This window comes from Diorhabda carinulata, chromosome 10, assembly GCF_026250575.1.
Source record: "Diorhabda carinulata isolate Delta chromosome 10, icDioCari1.1, whole genome shotgun sequence".
Classification (NCBI taxonomy): Eukaryota; Metazoa; Arthropoda; class Insecta; order Coleoptera; family Chrysomelidae; genus Diorhabda; species Diorhabda carinulata.
In genome coordinates, this window is record NC_079469.1 from 3,506,710 (window position 1) to 3,530,122 (window position 23,413).

A 23,413-nucleotide genomic window follows, 5' to 3' on the forward strand; every position below is an offset into this window, starting at 1 on the left:
CACTCAGATGATGATGGTTTTGATTCCGCAGTAATGTGATGAATCCATTGTTACATATTGACGCGAAAAATATGATTTTGGGGGGTTGTAACACGAAGCAAGTCGAATTTTGTCAGCTGTTGCTTGAAATTCGTTCTATAATTTCTTTCCCAATTAATCAATGTTTTTTGTATGTCTTTCTTTATAAAAACAAATTTTTTAAGGTGCTTGCAATTGTGCAGTAGCCTGTATTTTCGCTTACCTCTTTCCGATGGACACATGGGATCGAAATACAATCGACAGGATTCTGGATCTAGGAAACAACTTATACATAACAAGTATACAGCAAGATCCTGACAGATGTTTGGTTTACGTATCCACGAATAAAGTTTTCAAATCAATTTATTTGGACAGAGATAAAATATCTTTTGAAATTGATTGTAAAAACGTTATTGAAACAAAGTAAGTTTTCGATTCTTTCTTCTTTAATACCATATTAACTTCCGATTTATCATAATTTCTTTCTAGATTTTCCTCTGTAGCGGAAGACTTCGTTAAAGAAACTTTTATGCATAGCTTAGAAACGTTTTTTACTCATTATCCTTCTGGTATAGTCACCATGTTGGGAAAATATCTAGCTATTTGGATCCAAGATGAAGCCTATTATCTTTTCGATCCTACTGAACACACTGAAGATGGTTTTCCTGCTTTCGGCGTACAATGTCATTCTAGACAAATTGAGCAAAACTATCCAAGATACCCACCAAAAGGTATAATGAATTTGTAATTAATATAAAAGGCACGAAATACGTAATTTATTCCATTGCAATAACTTTAAATAAGATTTACCTAACAGATAACAGACTATGAATCCAGCTCATTGGTTTACACAATAAGGATGAGTTTCTGTAATGCGAAGGACTCGTAGATTCAAACTTTATCTATGGAAAACCATCGAAGAAATAGTAGCAAAGTGTGAAATAATATGAGGAGGATGCGATAAAGATGATGAAAATATTGTCGATTATAGCATCATCTAGTTTCTCGCTTCAGAACAACACTAAATCACTATATTCAGTAAAATAAAGCTTGGAACATGTTGTCAGACTACGTCCACTAATTTATCTCTCACTTTGATCAACAATTCATTACTAATACAACGTTTTTAGGTGAAGGTTTTGCAGTACTATACCGTTGTCTAACTTTAGATGACCTAGTTAATTTTCTATATCTCAATTTAAATGTACACGTCCCGATCGCTAAATTTACCCTAGAAGGGTGTACCGTGGAAAGATTTACCCACCTAAATCTAGAACCTCCAGAAAAAATAGATGATTTAGATATGGTCAAAGAGCAAATGTTAACGATGGATCAACTATTGGAGAGGAAAAGTAAATATTAACTAATCTAATTAACTCAATTGATAACAGTGATTCTTTAGGCGAACCCGGTTTTGATTTGACCAAAGAAAGACTCACTACATACCTGGCCGAGATAGAAGATGATAGGGATGTGAGAAATTTGGAAATATTAGAGATCGCGCCTGATGTTACTGATAATCTATCTCCATCGAAGCGTCCTTCTTGGTTACAAGAACCTTTCGAGAAATCGGATGTATGCAAGTTTCCCATTCCACAAAAAAATAGACCGGATACTATCAGCTTTTATATTGGTTCGTAAAAAAAAACAAAATTAACTACTACTAACTTAGAAACTAACTTAAAAACTCTACTCTATGTCTTTCAAAAGAGCTCTATACAGGTATACGAGGTACGCTTTATTTCAACCTCCGATCGCTCCGTGGAGACATTCAGATGTCAGTCGGCGTTGTGCTACAGCCATGTGTGATTCGTTTTCTACGGGCTGAAGGCCATAACGCTGCAGAAATCCATCGGAAAATGAGTCGTGTATTTGCGGAAAACTTCATAAGTGATGGTGTTGTGCGTGAATGTTGTGGAAAGTTTGAAGATGGCATGATGAAGGGAGCTAAGGATGCAAATCTGTCGTTTCAGATGATCTGGTTCAACAAGTTAAAGAAAACCGCAGATTCACTATAACTGCTGCAGAGGTTATTGAAAAGATTGTCGACAGATGCGACAAATGTCTCAATCTCTTCGGTGAACTAAGTTGGAATTTCTGAAACCGTTGGCGATATTCATACTGAATATACTGTTTACAATACCACTACACCAAAACTAACAATTATACTGTAGTCTCTGAAGTTGATAACTTGGTTATCGAAACGCGCGACACACAGTATAATTCTTAGTGTTGGTGTAGTGGTGGTGTGAACAGTATATTGAGTACTCTGCGGTGAAGTCCATCCATAGTGTCAATCAGAAAAAATTCCTTCATTTCTATTGATTTCCACTGGTGCGAGTGTATTTTACTTTCTTGATGCTACTAGTTTCAGTGATAATGAGACTATAACCTCTTTATCCACGATTGTCAACATTCTATGGTTCGATCTCTTCACATCAAGCAGTTCCTCCTCATTCAACTTGTTCCCGACTAATATTTTCTGAAAATTCTTCCAAGGCTAATTCCTGAAGATCATTTTCGTTAAATCTCTCATCGTTATCATCGATTTCATTGTCAGATGATTCTTGTAAGTCATCTGAATTGTAGTCTTCGGAGCTGGAATCTTTATTACAATTTTCTGCAGTTTTTAGGTATAAACTGTGAATAAATTTATAAGTTTCAGTGTGTGGCTTTACAAGAAAACATTCACTGTGTGTAAACAATAAAATATTAACTAAGGAGATGGACAAAACATTCAGTTTAAAGAATCATATCAACTTATAAATTAATAAGCTCTGAAGCAAACAGTATCTTCTTCATCTGATTTATCAGCATAAGGTACTGAAATATTGTAGAAGCTGCTGCATTCAGCAAACAATATAAATGGTAATTGCGTCAGTTCTTCTTCATCTGATTCTACAAACTGAGGTTTTCAATGGGGGGAGCAGTTCTTCACTAATTTCTCCCACTACGAGATGTCGCGATCAAAATATATCAAAGACTCCTTCTTGTGGTGAAATAAATGATTATTCGAAATTATTTCACAGATTTGGAGCCTGAAGGTTCGAAAGGAATAATGAGAGCGGATACTCATCAGACGGACCCGAATTTTTCCAGATACAAAGGACGTCAAAGTATGGGAAATGCAATTTCTTCTCTAATTATGTTGAAATTCTACAAATCGAGATATTGGGTACCTGCCTTACTGAATAAAATACTCAAATATGGTGATCTACTATACAGAGATGCTATGATTACTATACCAAGGACTCAAGAATTGAAGCTATCGAATTTTCAAAAAAAGACCGAATATTGGGATAGAAAATTCACTCCGAAGGTTAAGATATATCGAATTTCTTCTATGAATATTTCTTTTTCTTCTTCGGATCTCTTTAATCCATTTTAATCCAATCTTCGTTTCATCACTGCTACAGGTTTTACTTCCATATACGAAGCTCAAGGTTCCCAATGAATTTTCACAATGAGAAAAATGTTTTTCGGCATTTATTAATACATGTTTGGAAAGCTTATATCTTTTCTTCTGTTTTTTGACATAATCAACCTTTAGATCAATGCTTTTTTGATAGAAGTTTACCATCTTCTTTCAACTCTCCTTCCAAAGATTTTCTGATTCAGGGAAGAGATGGTAATCACTGGAAACCAAGTCTGGCCTGTAAGGAGGGTTCGAGGCAGTATCTCATCTAGCTATGCTAATAATTTGTGACATGGACGGTTTTTGGACACGCTTTGTCCATTTGTAAGCATGCCTCTTATCTAGTTTTGAAACGCGCGCCGATTAAACGTCTGATAAGCATTAACTATCGTATGACAATCCTTTACACACGACATCACTTCACCGGCAGACAGAATTTGTTTAAACTTCCTTCCGCTTCGATATTACATTGTTTTATCCACTTTGGCAATAATTTCGTTCGAAAAAATGGCCAGAATCTTGTTCGTCATAGACGCCTGTATCTGAATTTCCTGCAGATGATCCGTCTTCAGTAAATAACTCCTAGGTATACAAATATAGTTATTTTATCTATTATTTGTCTTTTCATTATTAATTTGTCTCCGTGTTCTCTTTTTTGTTTATTTACCATTTTTATTTAGGTTGAAGATTTCGTCGTTGTTGGTAGATTGATATCGAGCAATTTCGAAGTACTAGATTTACTATCAGCTTTAGATAGTTATTTAATAGAAAACAGTTGCTGTGTCATCATCGGTCCGATAACTTTATCGATTTGGATAGAGGACGGTAAATTTTATTCGTTCGATCCAAATGGAAGGTAACAAACTTGAAATAAAGTCTTACAAACATTTTGAATCGATATTCATAGGGATACAGAAGGAAAAGCAATATCCGAAGATGATTTACAAATGAATCCGAATCTCGGAAGGGCTTGCGTCATGTGGTTTTCGAAATTAAAAGATTTCGTCGATTTGTATATGCATAACGTACCGAAATATATGAGGACGGATCCATTTTATATTAGTAAAGTACAAATTACTGATTACGTTGATCTACCGGAATCTTGGTATAACTTTAAAAGTAAGAAAACAAAAATATTATCACTAGAAACTACTTTATTGGTCCTAGGGGAGTCGCTGATTAGAAAAATCAGTGACACTGTCAATGTTGTAGATGCGATATCTGAGTGTGTCTGTTCCGTAGGTATTTTTCCTGGGGTATGGATACTAAGAGGCAATATGAGTCAAAGTGATAGAGTATTTGATGTGGTATCAAGAAATTTCCAAAGCCCGGCGATGTGTTTGGTAATGTTAGCCATGCAACAGACATTGCCTATCAAAGAATTCGTTAAAGAAACCATAGATGAAGTAATGTTTTTATCTACAACCATCTACCATTTTGTTAACGTTATTACATTTGGAATTGATAAAATGAATGAAAATTTTTTTAGGTTCTAGAAATTGGGGACAAGTTCTATAAAGATTCGATCGAAATTTTAACGGAAAAGGAACAATTCACTGACAGGATGCTGATGTTAACCGACATCAAGAAAAGTTTTCAGTGGATGGATAAAATTGTGGACTTTGATGTAGAGGAATGTGTTTCTAATGGTATTTTTGATTGTAAGGAGAATAATTTTGAAAAGGTATCAAAAAACAAAGACCACAAATATTACAAGAACAAAACTTATTGATATAGGAGGGTATTTCGATAAGTAGTAGCCTGTCTGCTCAAAAAGTCATTTATAATCGTGTAAAAAAAATAATATCAGTAATGACAAGGCTTTTGCTCTCTGAAGGAAATGGCGTAGGGATATCAAGAAGCTTTTGGTCATTTTTTGGTAGTCAAAACATCATTTTAAGCGCTAGGGATCAGGGAAGGGGCTGGAAGTTGGCTGATTCAACTTTGACGCTGTTTAACAACAATCAAAAGAAGCTTCTGGGTCATTCTGTGATAGTCAAGAAATCATTTTAGGCGCTAGAAATCAAGGAAGGTGTTGGCAGCTCGTCGATTGAACTTTGACGCTATTTAAGGGCAATCAAAAGAAGCTTCTGGGTCATTTTGTGATAGTCAAGAAATCATTTTAGGCGCTAGAAATCAAGGAAGGTGTTGGCAGCTCGTCGATTGAACTTTGACGCTATTTAACGGCAATCAGAAGAAGCTTCTGGGCATTTTGTGATAGTCAAGAAATCATTTTAGGCGCTAGAAATCAAGGAAGGTGTTGGCAGCTCGTCGATTGAACTTTGACGCTATTTAAGGGCAATCAAAAGAAGCTTCTGGGTCATTTTGTGATAGTCAAGAAATCATTTTAGGCGCTAGAAATCAAGGAAGGTGTTGGCAGCTCGTCGATTGAACTTTGACGCTATTTAAGGGCAATCAAAAGAAGCTTCTGGGTCATTTTGTGATAGTCAAGAAATCATTTTAGGCGCTAGAGTTCAAGTAAGGTGTTGGCAGCTCGTCGATTGAACTTTGACGCTGTTTAACAGCAATGAGAAAAACCTTTGGGTAATTTTGTCATTTTACGTGGTTGGAATCAAGGAAAAAGAGTAGCTACAGAGGGTTTTATCCCAAAAACGTGTTCCAAAGAAGGCGAAAATTCTCCTGTCTTTCGAAAAGACGATCGCCACCGTTTTCTAGGTCTGCATCGAAGAGCAATCCGTCACGAAAAGGTACTATGTCGAATTATTGGGCCGATTCGACGGTAAATTGAAGACAGCATGATCCAAATTGATGAAGAAAAATGTACTTTTACATGAAAAAGCACCAGGTTCATATCTCCGCGTTAGTCATGTCAAATTTAACAAAGGAATTGCTGCTCCATTCATCGTTTACTCCAGATTTGTCCTCGAGTGGTTCCAAACTTGATCAAATGGAGCTGAGCTCAAATTTGAATCTAATGCGGAGATCATCGCCACCACGGGGACCTCGGTTGCGAGAAAATTTATTAATCAGACGAAAATTATATATAAATTTTCTTTTTTTAATCGGGCTGCTCTCGTCTATCGATAAATGATGATAACAGATCTTAGTAGTGCTTGTCTAATTTTCAGGTTGTAAGAGATTATTTTTCTAATTACGATTCCGGAATAATAACCTGCAAAGTTATGTCGGTAGCTCTATGGAAGAATGAAGATAAATATTATTATTTCGACAGCCATAATAGAGATGATAAAGGATTATCGACGCGTGAGTTTCTTTTTACATCCAATTAATTTATATACAAAATTTTGCTTAATTTATGAATTAAAAGTTCTAGTTTTAATGTTTATTCTGTTGCACAATAAAAAAAATGGTTATTTAGTGAGATACAGGTTGATAAAGTTGCAGTTTTATTGATTCAATAAAACGGGTACGTGCGGAATTACAGAGGAGGAGGGAAAATTGGAAAAAAAATGTTGAATTGGATTCCACAGGAGAACGGGAAGATCAAGGATTTATGGAATAAGAAAATAATTGAGTATATGAAATGTGAACAGCATCGGACAACGTCGTAGGACGTTTTGAATCGTGTTTATTTATATTAAACATTTTTGTAATTTATTTTCAATTGTATTGATACATATAATGATATTTCAGCCTATGGTACTGCTTGTATCTTGAGGGCGAATCATTTAGAAGATTTAATAGAAATTTTGTTAGCGAATTTCGCCCCAACTAAAGAAAATTATTATAATATTCATAACGTAAAAATAACTTTCTCTCAAGTTGACGCAGATCAATTGATACGTCCAATAATGGAATTTTACAAAAGATTAAGCGAAAATAAATCGATTTTGAGATCCCTTTATAGCGAAATATCTAACAAATACGACTTGAACATTGGGAAACAGACCATACCGATGTGTGTTATGGCTTTAGGATTCAACAGATTAAAACCTTCCATAGAATGGAATCAACAAGTACTTTTTCATTTGTTTCTCCAAATAATTCAATAATTATTAAATTTTTTATAGGATTTAGATGAAATTCTAAACAAAGGTGACGCGTATTATACGGCTAGTATGATAGAAATACTAAAAGAAGAAGAAATGGAACATTTATCTAAAGTAACCTAAATATCTCAATCAAATATTATAAATAATTTCGTTTGATTTTTAGATACGAACCGGTAACGTCCCCACGTCAGGTCAAGAAATTTCAGAGTACGAAACGAAATCGGAAGAGGAATCGATTCCCAAAAAAGAAGAAGGTTCGAAAAAATCTGAAGAAGAAGCAGTAGCGGTTAAATCGGAAACAGTAGAAGAAGAAGAAAAAGAAGAAGAAGAAAAAGACGAACACGCTCCTCTAGAAATAACATTAGATAACGTTAAAAAGGAATTTAACATAGGATTTAATAAGTTTAATGTTGAAATTGAAGATGTCGAAGAAGGTAATTAAAAATTTATCAAATAGATTTTCATATTTGAAAAATGTAATTTTACAGGTTTGGTTCGACCGAATTTGAAAGAAGCCCTTCGCAATTTCTTCGAAACGCCCCAAACTGACGATTATTACAATCAGGAAATGATGGTAATCACTAAACCTTATTCGGTTATAACTTGGAGGGATGATCACGTCTGGTATCTATTCGATCCCAAACCAAGAGATAAAGAAGGTAAGTTTGTCGACTGTTTTTTTTTCGTTATATTTTTGTTCTTTTTTATAAATCCGATTAAATATCTAGGTTATGTGATTGGCTTGGAGGACTGGAGCGAATTCCGTCTACCGAAACCCCCCAAACAAAAGAAGAATAGACGGGGAATCACAAAAACACGTCCGGCGATTTTAAACGAACCAGAAGGAGGAGACACTTTACAGAATGTCACTAATTACGAAGGTTTCACCGCCGGTGAAGGGCAACCCGATTATAATCTAGCGGATTACATGTAAATTTATAATTTAATCATTTATTTTTTCGGTAATTTCTGTTTGTAATTAGGGGCGGAGAAGAAGAAGAAATCGAATCGGAAGAAAGCGAAATCGTTTATCCTCAGATGGTGCACAAGAGTTCGTCGTTTTGGAGGGAAAAAGAAAAATCCGGTAAAGCTTGCGTTTTAGCTTTCAATCGTTTAGAAGAACTTATCGAACATATTTTCGCTAATATCCCGCCTAAATTAACGCCGGATACTAAATTCGCTCTTAGATCCGTCAAACTTGTCAATAATACAGAGCTCAAGTTGAGGTTCAATCCGTCGTGTGAACGAATGGATATTTACGAAGGAAATTGGTATGATTTCGAAGAAGTCGATCGAGGGATGTGGATTTTGAGAGGTAGCTAATGATGAATTAGTATCGAAAAAATGTTTATCTTATCGATCATTTTTTTAGGAACAATGACGTTATGTAACGAACTGTTTCCGAAAGAAAATCGTGGAAAACAGCAACTACCAACCGCTTACGTCGCTCTGGCAACTGCTTATATATTTTCAATAGTGTGTTTCAACGAATGCAGTATAGACACGATTTTGAAATATGGTAAATAATATGCTGGAAAGTAGATATTAAGCTTGTTAAAAGGGCGTGAAGAAAAACGCGTTGAAAAAGTTTTTTAGCACATGAAAATTATATACAATATTATCAATTTAAATCAATTAATTTAAATTCTTAAGAAGGGTGGAATTTTCAATAAATTTCAAAAGCTTTATCTCTATTTTTAACTTGTAAACAAAAGCAAGAGCTAAACGACTGTTTCCTATGAGTTTTCAGTTGATTGGTTGAGGGATTTCATCAAAAACTATCGTGTGAACCTGCTAATGAGAACAGGAGACAATTTTCAATAGAAAAATCTCAATTCCTAGGCCTCTATCTCTATTTTTACGAACTCTGTCTATATTTTGTGTTAGTGAACAAAACCAAGAGCTCAATGACTGTTTGCTATGAGTTTTCAGTTGATAGGTTGAGAGATTTCGTCAAAAACTATCGTGGGAAACAGCTAATGAAAACAGGAGACAATTTTCAATAAAAAAATCTCAATTCCTGAGCCTCTATCTCTATTTTTACGAACTCTGTCTATATTTTGTGTTAGTGAACAAAACCAAGAGCTCAACGACTGTTTCCTATGAGTTTTCAGTTGATAGGTTGAGAGATTTCGTCAAAAACTATCGTGGGAAACAGCTAATGAAAACAGGAGACAATTTTCAATAAAAAAATCTCAATTCCTAGGCCTCTATCTCTATTTTTACGAACTCTGTCTATATTTTGTGTTAGTGAACAAAACCAAGAGCTCAATGACTGTTTGCTATGAGTTTTCAGTTGATAGGTTGAGAGATTTCGTCAAAAACTATCGTGTGAAACAGCTAATGAAAACAGGAGACAATTTTCAATAAAAAAATCTCAATTCCTGAGCCTCTATCTCTATTTTTACGAACTCTGTCTATATTTTGTGTTAGTGAACAAAACCAAGAGCTCAACGACTGTTTCCTATGAGTTTTCAGTTGATAGGTTGAGAGATTTCGTCAAAAACTATCGTGGGAAACAGCTAATGAAAACAGGAGACAATTTTCAATAGAAAAATCTCAATTCCTGAGCCTCTATCTCTATTTTTACGAACTCTGTCTATATTTTGTGTTAGTGAACAAAATCAAGAGCTCAACGACTGTTTCCTATGAGTTTTCAGTTGATAGGTTGAGAGATTTCGTCAAAAACTATCGTGGGAAACAGCTAATGAAAACAGGAGACAATTTTCAATAAAAAAATCTCAATTCCTAGGCCTCTATCTCTATTTTTACGAACTCTGTCTATATTTTGTGTTAGTGAACAAAACCAAGAGCTCAATGACTGTTAGCTATGAGTTTTCAGTTGATAGGTTGAGAGATTTCGTCAAAAACTATCGTGGGAAACAGCTAATGAAAACAGGAGACAATTTTCAATAAAAAAATCTCAATTCCTGAGCCTCTATCTCTATTTTTACGAACTCTGTCTATATTTTGTGTTAGTGAACAAAACCAAGAGCTCAACGACTGTTTCCTATGAGTTTTCAGTTGATAGGTTGAGAGATTTCGTCAAAAACTATCGTGGGAAACAGCTAATGAAAACAGGAGACAATTTTCAATAAAAAAATCTCAATTCCTGAGCCTCTATCTCTATTTTTACGAACTCTATCTATATTTTGTGTTAGTGAACAAAACCAAGAGCTCAACGACTGTTTCCTATGAGTTTTCAGTTGATATATTGTGGACTTTCATCAGAAACTATTGTAGGAAACAACTACTAAAAACAAGAGACAATTCTCAATAAAAAAATCTCAATTCCCAAGTTTCTATTTCTATTTTTACGACCTCTATATCTATTTTGAACTCGTAAACGAAGCCAAGAACTCAACGACCGTTTTCTACGGGTTTTCAGGTGATAGATTATGCACTTTCATAAGGAATTATCGTAAGAATCAACTGATGAAATTCAATTGCAATTGTGGCCGAGATACCAGACTGTGCGATGATGAAATCAACTGGGTAGTACAACACGAGAAAATAACTTTAAAAGATATCCCGAAAAAAATGTGTCTTTCGAAATTTATGGTAAATGTAGACGTCGAACCGAACGTCGTAGTCGGTGATATCAACGCACAAAATTTCGAAGACACTCTCGATGTTAAACGTGGTCTTTCGACTTTCTTTGAAAACCATCAGTACGGTTTGTTAGAAGCTAAAGGTATTATTGAATATTTCAATTTGAAATCTTATTGAATTTATTATATTTACGTTGATTTAGGATTAACAGTAGCTATTTGGCGAGGTGCTAGGATGTTCTACATGTTCGATGGATTCAATAGAAGTCGAAATGGTACTATAACTCCATATGGTACGGCCTGTATTACGAGATATTTGAATCTAGAAAAACTAGCTGATATATTTCTAAGTAATCTACCAAAATATGGTAACAATTGCTTCACAATTCATAACGTCAGTATGACTAGAGATATCTGTCCAAGGGAAAGGGAACCTAAAGTAGTGATACCGCCCCCGAAGACGGTTAACGTCGGTGGATTTGAAGAAATAACACCAGGTGAGCTGGTTCATTCTAATGTTTAATTTTGTTTGTTTGTGGAAAAGATATCCCCGTTTTTTTTCTTTAATGATTCGTTTAATTATTAAGAAATTGATTCTCGTATGGAAATTAGAGGTGTTAACAGATTTTTGAAAAAAAAATCAGTTAGGAGCATCAGAAAACTTGGAATAAGAGTTTGAAATGGATCATTTCTTTTGGAACGGGAAATTGACACCTGGAAAGCGTCGTTTTTTCTTGTAGAAGAAATTTGAATCACCAGAAAAATTGTTAAAGTAAATAAATTAAAAGAAAATACTTTTGACAACAGATTTTTAAAAAGAAATTAGTTTGCAGCACTAGAAAACTAATTCTATTCACTTTGATTGATGAGATTGTTAAGAAGAAATCAAGCATCAGAAAACTTGTTGAAGGAACTAACGGTGGAGAATAAAGAATAAAATCCCCGGAGAAACATTTAATGAAGACTCCCTAAAGACATTATAAATATCTTAGATTATGCGATAATCATTTTCCTTACTTATCTTTCAGTACTAATAAAATCGTAGTTTCTAATTCCGTATTTCTCATTTATAATTTTTAGGTAAAAGCATTGTTAGAGGATCCATACACCAAGACGATCCGAAATTCGATAGAATGAAAAACTCCATGTCGGCCCCCATAGCAATCGTGGCACTTACAATGACTTTAATCCACAAAACGAACACGTGGTCGAAACCGATAATAGATGAAGTGAGAATATGAATAATAACGGCGTTCAATATATTTTTAAATATAACGTTTCAGATTATTGAAATCGGTTCTGAATTATATGATGATTCTGTTGAAACTCTTGGGTACGATTTCAATCAATGGGAAGACAAGTTGGTCATTGAAAATGTCAATACTCATTATAACATAGGAGTATTGAAAGCTAGTTGTGAAATAAGGATGTCCGATGTTAAAGGAATCATTGATATCAAAGATCCAAATACTTTGAATTTAAGACAAGGTATAATTGACATTTTTTTTTCATTTTATTCGCCGGGGTAGGTGAAATTAATCGAATTTTTTACTAGTGCTACATAAAAATAAATTTCAACCAAATTTTATCTCTTAAATCAATGAGAATGTCTTCTGTATTATAGTTTTCTACCTTTTTATCAATCCAATAGAAAAAAATTTATATTTCATTGATTGTTCATCGCACATGAAATGTTAATACATCATTTTGTAGAAAATTTTTTGCTCTACAAAAAAGATTGAACACATTTTTTCCGTAAACCTCACCGTTTAAAAGATATTTGAGGTTAAAGTTTAATAATTTTTAGACAAAATTCTTTTTATTTATGATCTTATAACTCGTAAACAAATGAGCGTAATGGAATGAACAGTAAAAATTCTTATATAAAATTAACTGTTCTACAAAAAAGGTCTCCTATGTTTTTTTGTTTAACTGAAGCGTTTCAATGATATTCATCATTACATTTTGATTTGTATTGATAATAATATTTTTTAATGGAAAATTCCAATCAATTTTTTTCCTAATATCTATCAAAATATATACGATATATTTTTAGAAATTGATAATTTTTCAATACAGACAAACACACTTATGTCTAAAAAAATATTTGTTAGCATTGAAAATAAATCTCAACCAAATTTTATCTCTTAAATCAATGAGAATGTCTTCTGTATTATAGTTTTCTACATTTTTATCAATCCAATAGAAAAAAATTTATATTTCATTGATTGTTCATCGCACATGAAATGTTAATACATCATTTTGTAGAAAATTTTTTGCTCTACAAAAAAGATTAAACACATTTTTTTCGTGAACCTCACCATTTAAAATATATTTGAGGTTAAAGTTTAATAATTTTTAGACAAAATTCTTTTTATTTATGATCTTATAACTCGTAAACAAATGAGCGTAATGGAATGAACAGTAAAAATTCTTATATAAAATTAACTGTTCTACAAAAAAGGTCTCCTATGTTTTTTTGTTTAACTGAAGCGTTTCAATGATATTCATCATTATATTTTGATTTGTATTGATAATAATATTTTTTAATGGAAAATTCCAATCAATTTTTTTCCTAATATCTATCAAAATATATACGATATATTTTTAGAAATTGATAATTTTTCAATACAGACAAACACACTTATGTCTAAAAAAATATTTGTTAGCATTGAAAATAAATCTCAACCAAATTTTATCTCTTAAATCAATGAGAATGTCTTCTGTATTATAGTTTTCTACATTTTTATCAATCCAATAGAAAAAAATTTATATTTCATTGATTGTTCATCGCACATGAAATGTTAATACATCATTTTGTAGAAAATATTTTGCTCTACAAAAAAGATTAAACACATTTTTTTCGTGAACCTCACCGTTTAAAAGATATTTGAGGTTACAGTTGAATAACTTTTAGACAAAATTGAATATACAATATATTTTCCAATACAGACAAACATACTTATGTCTAAACAAATATTTGTTAACATTTCTGCGAACAACATATATATCAAAGTTTGTTCATGAATATTTTCGAAAAAGTTAATTTAATCGAAAAAACATAGATCTTTTTTGTGAAACATTCGATTTTTTACAAAAATTTGTATTCTTCTTTCAAGAATGCTCATTCGTTTAATGGTTATAAAATCATGAACAAAAATTGAATTTATTTAAAAATTATTCAACTTAATTCACCAATATCTTTTAAATGATAACGTTTCAAAAAAAAATTGATAAAACATTTGTAGAACAGTAAATTTACTACAGAATGGTGTATAAATATTTTCCGTATCATCAATAAATATGGTTGAAATAATTTATATCGATAATACGATTTTTCAGTACGACTGATAATAAAAATATATTATTTTGTTTTGGTCCACCCTGTATGTCGACGGGTACGATAAATCTTGATGATTGCGTTGTAAAGTGAACTTTTGGTAATAAATTTATTGTTTAATAAGAACTTATCTTTTATGTGCAGACCTAAACATTTAATTTTTTTAGGAATAGAAAGATTCTTCGAAGAAAACACTCATGGTATCATAGTTTCCGAGCCAATTACTTTAGCTATATGGGAGGAAATTCAAGAAGATAATCAACCTCTTATATACGTATTTGATCCTAACGAAAGAGGCCCTGCCGGTATGCCAGATAATGGAGGCACAGCTTGTTTAGTAAGCAGGATTTTGTTGTTTGTTAATTGTTTGTTTTATTGTTTATATTTTTCAGTTGTGTTTCGTGAACGCAGCATTAGCCGCCACCCATCTCATCGGGTGCATACCGGAACCAATGCAGAAAATGTGCTGTTTCGAAATAGCACCAATAGAAATAATCGTAGGTTCGATGAAAACGTCCTGTAAAAAAAAGAAAATCAAAAGTAGTATAACGAATGTTTCTCCAAAGTGTGCCGAAGTTTCGGAAGACAAGAAATTCCTGAGAAAATACGTAAATCGTTTTATCTGTAACTAAAATTATAATCTAATTTTCTTCAACTTTTAGTTCGAACAACAAAGAAAGAAAAAAGAAGCTAAACGTATACAACAACTTGGTCGTAAACAATATTACACCACGAAGGCTGGTTACTATTTGATTCGAGGTTACAACAGCCAAAATTCCCCATGTTTCACCGATTCTTGCAGAAACTTACAAGATATTCCGAACTGCATTGTGGCTATAGTTATGAATCATCTTATTTCAGTCGAACAATGGACTTCCAAAAACATCGACTTGATTTTAATGGCAGGCAACCAGCTTTACATAGATTCCTACATCGCGTACGGTCCAAAAGATCCCAAACTTGGAATGAAAAATATCGTTAGGAAGTTTTATTTAAGACATTTAACGATACACGTTACAATCTACAAACCCATAATTAGTGAAGTATTTACCGTAAACGCGTTGACCAGAACGTTGAGTGTGTTATTTACCCAAGAACAATATTGTATTCTTAATCATTTGGATCAATGGGTAACGCTATTTTTCAAATCAGGTAATTATCAACATTTATAACTATTTCGTTTTTCTTATTTGATTTAAATATGTTTTTTTAGGTCTATTTTATATGTTCGATCCACATGAGAGAGATTTAGAAGGTTTCGCTCCAAAAAAACAATATTGCGGCTGCGGTTCGGCCATTTTAATGAGATTTGACGAAATCAGTAGTTTGGCAACAAGGCTAGTACAAAATCTATCGAAAAAAGAGATAGTACAACAAGTAGACGAAGAGATTGAAGCTGTTCGCGAAGAAGAAGAAGAAGTTTACGAAGAAAATTTGTTTACGTTGTGGTTAGCAGCTGTTGATATTAAATGATTCATTCTGTGTTTTGTCTCAATTTGTAATTATAACAGATTATAATAATTAACTCGTATACAAAATGCCTTAATTTATATACTTTTCTCGTAAGTTCACTTTAAAACCTTTGAAAAAAAAGTGTGTTACGATTCTGGTTCAAAACCAATTAATATTGTAACACTTGACGCTGCTGTCATAACATATGGCTGTCGACGACAAACGAATTGTGAAAGAAGAAATTGTAGAGATCAAGTAATTTAAATAAAAAGAAGAATTTCCGAAGATCGTAGTGACAATGACAGTTGACAGTTCTCGGTTAACATAACTTTATTGTTTATTTTATTTTGTTATTGGATTTGTCGGTAGGGTGTGAATATTATAATAAAACGTTAGGTAAATGATTTGACATCAAAATATATTCATGAAATTGCTTTTGTAACAAGGAAAATACCTGTTTGCAACATTCTAATGGTGGTTGTAGTAAATTTTCATCTTGTTTCTCTTCATTATAAATTATTGACATCATGAAAAGAAACAACAATAAACATTTGGTAAAAAATATATTTAACTGAATAAATATTAAAAAAAAAAGTTTCATATTCCGAAAATTCCACCATCAGGTTTTCTATTATCGGTAGTTCCAACTATTTTGTCCTTGTCTTTATACAAAGCATAAACAATAGATTCTGTTTTCATATTCATCTCGTGGCCCAAAGATCTTAATTTTTCAACTACATCCTGAAATAATTAATTTGTATCACATTAAGAATTTTTTATAACTCACAAACCTTTAAAACACCATATTCGTAATGCACCTCCATAGGAAATAATTGATGGTGAATTCTCGGTGCATCTATAGCTTCTTTAATATTTTCTCCTAACCAAAGTAACCTAATCAACACCTGGAAACATTATAAATAAATTATGATTTGGTGAGTTTAAAACTCACCAAAGTACCAAAGCGGTTGACGTGATAATTTTCGGACCCCCAGCGCCTCCTATTACCACTTTAACATTACCACAACTGTCGGTTATAATAGTCGGAATCATGGACGAAAAAGGTCGTTTTCCAGGTTGCATTATATTCGCGGGTGATCCACTTAACCCAAAATAGTTTATCAAATGCGAATAAGAAAAATCATCCATGACGCTGTTCAATATAATTCCAGTTTGTTTTGAAGTCACTCCGGCTCCAAAACTAGAAAATGTTCCAAATGTTGTAGATAAATTGGTTGGTCGAAGGTTGCTACTTAAGTTTCCAGATAAATAAAAACAAATATTTATTATTGGACATAGCTTTATTGTTTTCCAAAATATTCTTCATTAAGATCCATACCCTTTTGCATGCTTTTGAATTGTCGAAGCATTTTTCCATTCCTATTGAGGTACCTCCAAAACATGTGATTTGAACCGCTTCTTCAAATATAGATTAACGTTGATCTCGCAATTTATTTTTGATGTTCTGGAATAAGAAGAAATCATCGGGTATCAAACCAGGACGATACAGCGGATGACCCATCAAATCGATGTTTTGACTGTTCAAAAATGTTTTTGTTTGAACTGATTCTGCGATTGGTTTCCCTGATTTTTTTTGGCTGGTGTACCACACATAATTGACCGTTCTACTTTCATCCAATGGAACGGTAACGAGATGTCCAGTTATTTCGAGAAAATCATTTGCTTCGAAGTGCTTAGTCCACGATCAAATTATCTCTGTTTGGCTCGTCTTGGAAGACTGAATGGACTCTTGGAGCATTTCTTTGCACCAATCGACACGAGTTTTGTATGGAACGAATCTTTTTGGCAGCCAGATGTTCACGCAATATTGAATAATGCCCAAGTATGTCAAACGTCGATCTTGCATTATCAGTTTACGCAAAATTTTAAGCACAACAGCCGATTTTGAACGGCATTCACGAAATTCATCCTGTAGCGAAGTGGGACCGTGATTGAAATTTGGAAAATCAGCGAAACACGATCACCAAAAGTCGAACAAGTTGATTGGTACATTGCTAATGGTTTAGCCCACGTCGAAAGTAATAAAAAATAATCGTATGGACGTTTGCAATTCAATTCCATTATGGACAAATATGAATGTTTAAGTATCAGTAAACAACTCAAATAGCATTCGTATCACAAAACATTATGTGTAAAATGTCAAATTTCATGATGGTAATGTCAGTTTTGACATATTTACATCAATGTTGCCATATCTGAAAACTTAAGTAGCAACCCACGTAATTATATGTGTAAAAGTGTTAGTAAAACTTACTAAATATTTACTGTGGACGTAGCAGAAACAGCGTCACCGTTTTCAGCAATAATCGAAACATGAGCAGTACCATGATCTTCTTTAGAAAAAAAATTGGCTCCATAATAATCAGGATCTGAGCTCGTACCACTTTTATTCAATTTGAGTCTTATGCTCTCGGCATATTTTTTACATAATAAATCTTGAGTTATCTGCGAAATTAATCGAATCACAAAACAAATTCTTCGATTTTTAAAAAGATTTTTTAACCACCTGTTTCATGTCAACAAAATTCGGATCGCCCAGTTTCGTTCGTTTGGCGTACGCATATTTGAACGTTTCTATTATTTTTTGATACGTTCGAACTGTGTTATCAACGCCATCTATACTATCTCTATTCAAATTGAAACCGTCTAATATATTTAATATGAAAATTAGAATAGCTCCAGATCCCGGCGCGGGAAATGTATGTATATGATCGCCATTTTGTAAAGTCGTTTCGATCGGGTCCAACCAATCTACACTTAAAACAATTTTTAAGTATGAAATTATTTTACTCTATAAAACTAAAACAAAACAACAAAATAAAATATATGAATAAGAACGCCTTACTCATATTCACGCATATCCTGCTCTGATATGATACCCCCAATATTTTGTACATCTTCTAAGAACATTTTTGCTAAAGTTCCGGTATAAAAATCCTCGGGACCGTTTTCTGATAACAGTTTAAGAAAATTGCATAACTTAGAAGGACGTACGGTGTTTCCAGGTTTCTTAAAACTACCATCGTCTTCAATAAACCATTCTCTTTAAACAATATTATCAAATTAACATTTCAATAACATACAATGCCATCTATGAGTTGGAAGTAATAACCAACATCATTAAACAATCTACAACAGTTGCGTTCTGTAATATAATTCACGAACAGAAAGCGATTTATATCACGTGATCACAAGTTGTACAGATTGATGGTGGTATTTACTAAACACTACTCGAATAATGAAAAGTCAGCTAGTCACAACAGTAACTGATAAATTATTAAAATCTTCTAATTTTTCAAATTGAAGTTCGGTACAATTTACAACACACAAGTACAAACAATTTGTGTGGCATGAAATTGCTAAGTGAAACGTCAAAAGCCAAAACTATTCTGAAAACTTTCGGTTATGCGCGAAGAAATCTTACTAATCGATCGCGAATCGAGCAGTGAGATCGAAATAAAGTGGATTGCCGAACGATACATCACAGACCACTTATATTTAGATTTATCTCGACATGGTATTTGTTTTAATCAAATTGACGTCGACTGGGGACTGAACTTGAACTACTAATATGACATCCTCAATAAAATACTGGAAATTTGAATTTAATTAATGGCGGGTGATTTAAATTATTTCAGACAGTTCCTTACCACTAATAAACGTTCAAATTTATGTTTTTGTTTATAATATTCATCAAAATGGCAACTTTTCAAGATATAGTATCACAAAAGATGAAATTTTCAAAACTATTATGAAAAAAGATGGAGTTTTGAAAGAAATATCATAAAACTACAATTATAATAATAATCTAAACAAAACTTGTCATTATTTATTAAAAAGGTGAAAATAGAACTTGAAAAAATCTGTATTTTTGAATAAAATATTACATACAAACATAACAAATTAAGATGTAACATTTTGTAACGGTTTCCGTTTTTATTTACAATCTTTTTATTCGTTGGGTGAATTAATAAACACTCACTCACTCTTAGGTTCTTAATTTATTTAAACATCATACACTACACTTAACACTTGACATAATTTACTTATAAATATCACTTAATTTCTTCGATTACTTTCATTAATTTGTTCTTTTTACTACGATATTTATTTAAAACTCAACTAACTCCGTTTACACAAATCTTTTATATATATAAATAAAATTCCTCAAAGTTCTAGAATGAAACGAAACAAATGAAATAAATAAAGAGACTTTTTTAGAAATTATTTAGAAGAAATACTTTAAATAAAACGCCTGCTACTGAAAAAATTATATACAAATAAACATCAAACGAGTTCCGACATTTATAAAAAAAAGTGAAAGACGCTGCCCAAAACGTGCCCCGCGAATTCGCCAAATTTTTAAATTTTCATGGTAGCTGGACAGTGTCGGTCGAGGGAACCATTTTACGAACTTGTTCGTAACAATATTAAGTAATTAAACCTAATTTTAATAATTTAACAAATCCCTTGCAGTTAATTTAGTATTTTTTATAGCCGAAAGTCATCTATTAAAAAGTCCTAATGAGGATTTGGAAATAAATATATTACATTAATAGATTCGTAATTTTATACACACCACGATAATAACTCATGAAGAGAAACTGTACAATGTATATCAACATTAAATTATCCAGTTTTGTGTCACATTTGCCAACTTAATGTATAGTTATGCTGGTAGATCCATCTAGGGCTCCTAACTCTAACTACAAACTGATTCAACCTTGATTCATCTGTAAGAATCGGCCATAAAATTAATTAATAGGTCATGAACGTCGTTATAATATTCATTTATTCAAATTATAAATAATTATAATATATAGTGTGTAAGATTCGTCAGAACGTAACTCGTTTAAGACGCCATTTTATATTGTGTCATGCATCGTGTGTCCAATGTTGCCAATAATCAATTATCGGTCGAATTACGTCTTAATTAATGTCGATGTCATACTCCAATTCAGTTTAATATTTTTATTTTACAAATTTTTTTAAAACACTTTTCATAGCCCGAAATTTTGACGCGAAGTTATTAACATTACGACTTGTCATTTTCATTCATTGTTCCTTCGCCTTATAGTTCAGAAAGTTAGGTTAGGTTGGGTTATTATTATGATTCGGTATTTTAGTGGTGAAAATTAGATGGCGCTGGATTTGGCATCTACAGCGGTGAGTTGGTAGCACTATGGCGTGGCATTTAGTATTTTAGGTTATTTTTTTTCACTTTACATTACTTACTTACCTTAAATTTTCGTCATCTTTGTTGAGTTTATTTTTGAAAAAACTTGAATATTGATGATCGTTTATTAGATAACCTTTCTCGCATAGTTCAATCGATGGTTGAACTAATTCAGACCATTGTAATTTCCCGAATTTTTCATGGGCTCTTAAATATCCTTTAATTTCTCCTGGAACACCAACTGACAAAGATCCTGAAATAATAATTGAAATATTTGGCACGAATACGATTTCTGAGGCTTGGATTAGACTATGTCATTTTATAAATTGACTATAAATAAACGAAAATGAAGAATAAAATTTTTCGATATTCCGCTTTGTTTTCGAGATATCGAACCCTCGTTGGGGTTAGGTTAGGTTCGACTATCGATATCTCGAAAACAAAGCAAATGATTGAAATCATTTTACTTCAACAATCTATTCTTTTTAATATATTTTTTTATAAATTAAATAAAAAAAACCTTTTGTTTGTTAAGTTACAAGTCTTTTGTTGAATTTAGATCGATAAAATCTTTATACTAGATGAAGTATTAAACGCCATCTGTTTTATAAAACGAATTTCGAACTAACGTTTGGTTTTAAATTCAACTATCGATATCTCGAAAGCGAAGCGAGATATCGACAAATTTTATTTTTCATTTTCGTTTTATTTTGACCTGTTCGAACTCATTGTCAGCTTGCTACGCCACGGAAATCGTACTATCTCCAAATATTTTATAAAAAATTGAATTATTTACTGTGAACCTTTTTAAAAGTAATAAATTACTACCTTACCATTTGAGGTGGCATTTTCAGTTTGAAATAAACTACCATTAGCCGTTAGTGGTGCTTTTTCCCTCGCATTTAAACAATAAGTTTTATTTTCATCTTTTTTATATATCGTCATGAAAAATCCTCCACCTAAACCGGCGCTTTGCATGTTTACCACGCTATTACATATCATAGCAGCTATAGCTGCATCTACAGCTGAACCATTTTTTTGTAAAATATCTCTGGAAAAAGTTTATCACAACAAAATACGTAAATAAATTATTAAAAAGAAGCTTACAAGCCAATCTTGGCACAAAGAGCAGCATCGGCACATACAGCAGCTTTTTTGAAAAATAACATTTTAGAACCAGACGGTGGCAATGGTTTAACTGGATCTGGAGGAACCATTTTTCGCACATTTTCTATTTTTTGGTGATAGATTGGTAAAACTTCGACATAAAATGCTAATACCAATAGAATTATTGCCAATATTATCATTAGTTCATTCTTGTAAAATCTGTTAATGGAAAATCAGAAGGAAAAACCAAATTTTAAACAGTTCATCTATTCGCATTTAACAAATTGACAATTCCTATTTGATGTTTAAGTGAAATTTGACGTTTATACCAGAAGAAGTGACATTATTTAATAGATTTACCGAATTATTTTGATCTTATCTTCCGGACTAATTAAAACTCGTAGAATCTTGTAGAATCGATAGGGAGAATTTTATAGGTTAGAAAATCTTTAGTACCTATTATATAAAAGCAATATTTTCTTGTAATTCAAATACATCACTACCAAATTTTTATATATTAATTAAAAAATAATAACGATAACTTACATCTCCATTTTGATCAATTTGATATTCAAACCATTCTAGTTATATTTTCTACATTAAAATCAGGCCGATTATATTTACAGAAAGTGAATATTTTTATTCTCCCGCCTATAAAATCGATTAACTAGAAAGTGTTGAACCTTGAACCTAGATGGCGATACTACTGATTGTTATAGATTGACACAAAATCGAATTTTATTTTGTTGGGAAAGCTAAATATGAACAAACACATTTTTTAAATTATTTTCATAATAATAATAACTTACATCTCTATTCTTATCAATATGATGTTCGATTCAATCTAATTACATTTTTTTACATTAAAATCAAGCTGATTATAGTTACAGAAAGTGATCATTTTCATTCTCTAGCTTATAAAGTCGATTGTCTAGAAAGTATCGACCCTGGCACCTAGAGGGAGATACTACTGATTGTTATTGATTGTTACAAAATGAAATTTTATTCTGTTGATAAAGCTAAATATGAACAAAAACATTTTTTAACTTAATTACATAATAATAATAACTTGCATCTTCATTTTGATCAATTTTATAAAATCGATCGTCTAGAAAGTATTGACCCTGGCACCTAGATGGAGCTACTACTGATTGTTATTGATTGAACGTTATACAAAATCGAATTTTATCTTGTTGCCATAGTTAAATACGTAAAAAGGCATTAAACTGGCAAGTTGCCAATAAATGTTATATAAGAATCATTTCCTTATAAATAATTATCGTACCTATGACAAAAATTAAATACCACATACTAATTAGTATAAAATATGTATAATTGATATAAATTTTGCTATACAGA

The 23,413-nt window shown here is 32.3% G+C and overlaps 2 protein-coding genes across 2 annotated transcripts in view; one reads left to right on the forward strand and one right to left on the reverse strand.

Annotated features, from left to right (window-relative positions):
* The window catches only part of LOC130898684 (uncharacterized), a 17,731-nt gene extending 1,895 nt beyond the window's left edge, over nucleotides 1–15,836 (forward strand). The window contains exons 3-27 of the mRNA XM_057808142.1: nucleotides 204–441; nucleotides 508–749; nucleotides 1,149–1,370; nucleotides 1,421–1,651; nucleotides 3,048–3,337; nucleotides 4,114–4,289; nucleotides 4,341–4,552; nucleotides 4,676–4,839; nucleotides 4,923–5,117; nucleotides 6,523–6,658; nucleotides 7,049–7,371; nucleotides 7,426–7,518; nucleotides 7,571–7,841; nucleotides 7,896–8,066; nucleotides 8,136–8,337; nucleotides 8,391–8,722; nucleotides 8,780–8,926; nucleotides 10,796–11,101; nucleotides 11,162–11,455; nucleotides 12,039–12,187; nucleotides 12,242–12,446; nucleotides 14,466–14,635; nucleotides 14,691–14,906; nucleotides 14,961–15,450; nucleotides 15,512–15,836. Coding sequence (XP_057664125.1) covers nucleotides 204–441; nucleotides 508–749; nucleotides 1,149–1,370; nucleotides 1,421–1,651; nucleotides 3,048–3,337; nucleotides 4,114–4,289; nucleotides 4,341–4,552; nucleotides 4,676–4,839; nucleotides 4,923–5,117; nucleotides 6,523–6,658; nucleotides 7,049–7,371; nucleotides 7,426–7,518; nucleotides 7,571–7,841; nucleotides 7,896–8,066; nucleotides 8,136–8,337; nucleotides 8,391–8,722; nucleotides 8,780–8,926; nucleotides 10,796–11,101; nucleotides 11,162–11,455; nucleotides 12,039–12,187; nucleotides 12,242–12,446; nucleotides 14,466–14,635; nucleotides 14,691–14,906; nucleotides 14,961–15,450; nucleotides 15,512–15,771 — 5,735 coding nt within the window. The 3' untranslated portion in view covers nucleotides 15,772–15,836. The remainder of the gene's footprint in view (nucleotides 1–203; nucleotides 442–507; nucleotides 750–1,148; nucleotides 1,371–1,420; nucleotides 1,652–3,047; nucleotides 3,338–4,113; nucleotides 4,290–4,340; nucleotides 4,553–4,675; nucleotides 4,840–4,922; nucleotides 5,118–6,522; nucleotides 6,659–7,048; nucleotides 7,372–7,425; nucleotides 7,519–7,570; nucleotides 7,842–7,895; nucleotides 8,067–8,135; nucleotides 8,338–8,390; nucleotides 8,723–8,779; nucleotides 8,927–10,795; nucleotides 11,102–11,161; nucleotides 11,456–12,038; nucleotides 12,188–12,241; nucleotides 12,447–14,465; nucleotides 14,636–14,690; nucleotides 14,907–14,960; nucleotides 15,451–15,511) is intronic.
* A 460-nt stretch (nucleotides 15,837–16,296) lies between these two features.
* On the reverse strand, nucleotides 16,297–22,703 carry LOC130898443 (glutathione hydrolase 1 proenzyme-like). Its single transcript, XM_057807763.1, has 10 exons — nucleotides 22,601–22,703; nucleotides 22,055–22,273; nucleotides 21,781–21,998; nucleotides 21,011–21,200; nucleotides 18,617–18,814; nucleotides 18,278–18,527; nucleotides 18,026–18,216; nucleotides 16,711–16,951; nucleotides 16,542–16,655; nucleotides 16,297–16,491 (listed from the first exon to the last, which is right to left on the reverse strand). The coding sequence occupies exons 1-10, from the start codon at nucleotides 22,606–22,608 to the stop codon at nucleotides 16,348–16,350; spliced, it is 1,773 nt and encodes a 590-aa protein (XP_057663746.1). The 5' UTR covers nucleotides 22,609–22,703; the 3' UTR covers nucleotides 16,297–16,347.
* Nucleotides 22,704–23,413: the final 710 nt, after the last annotated feature.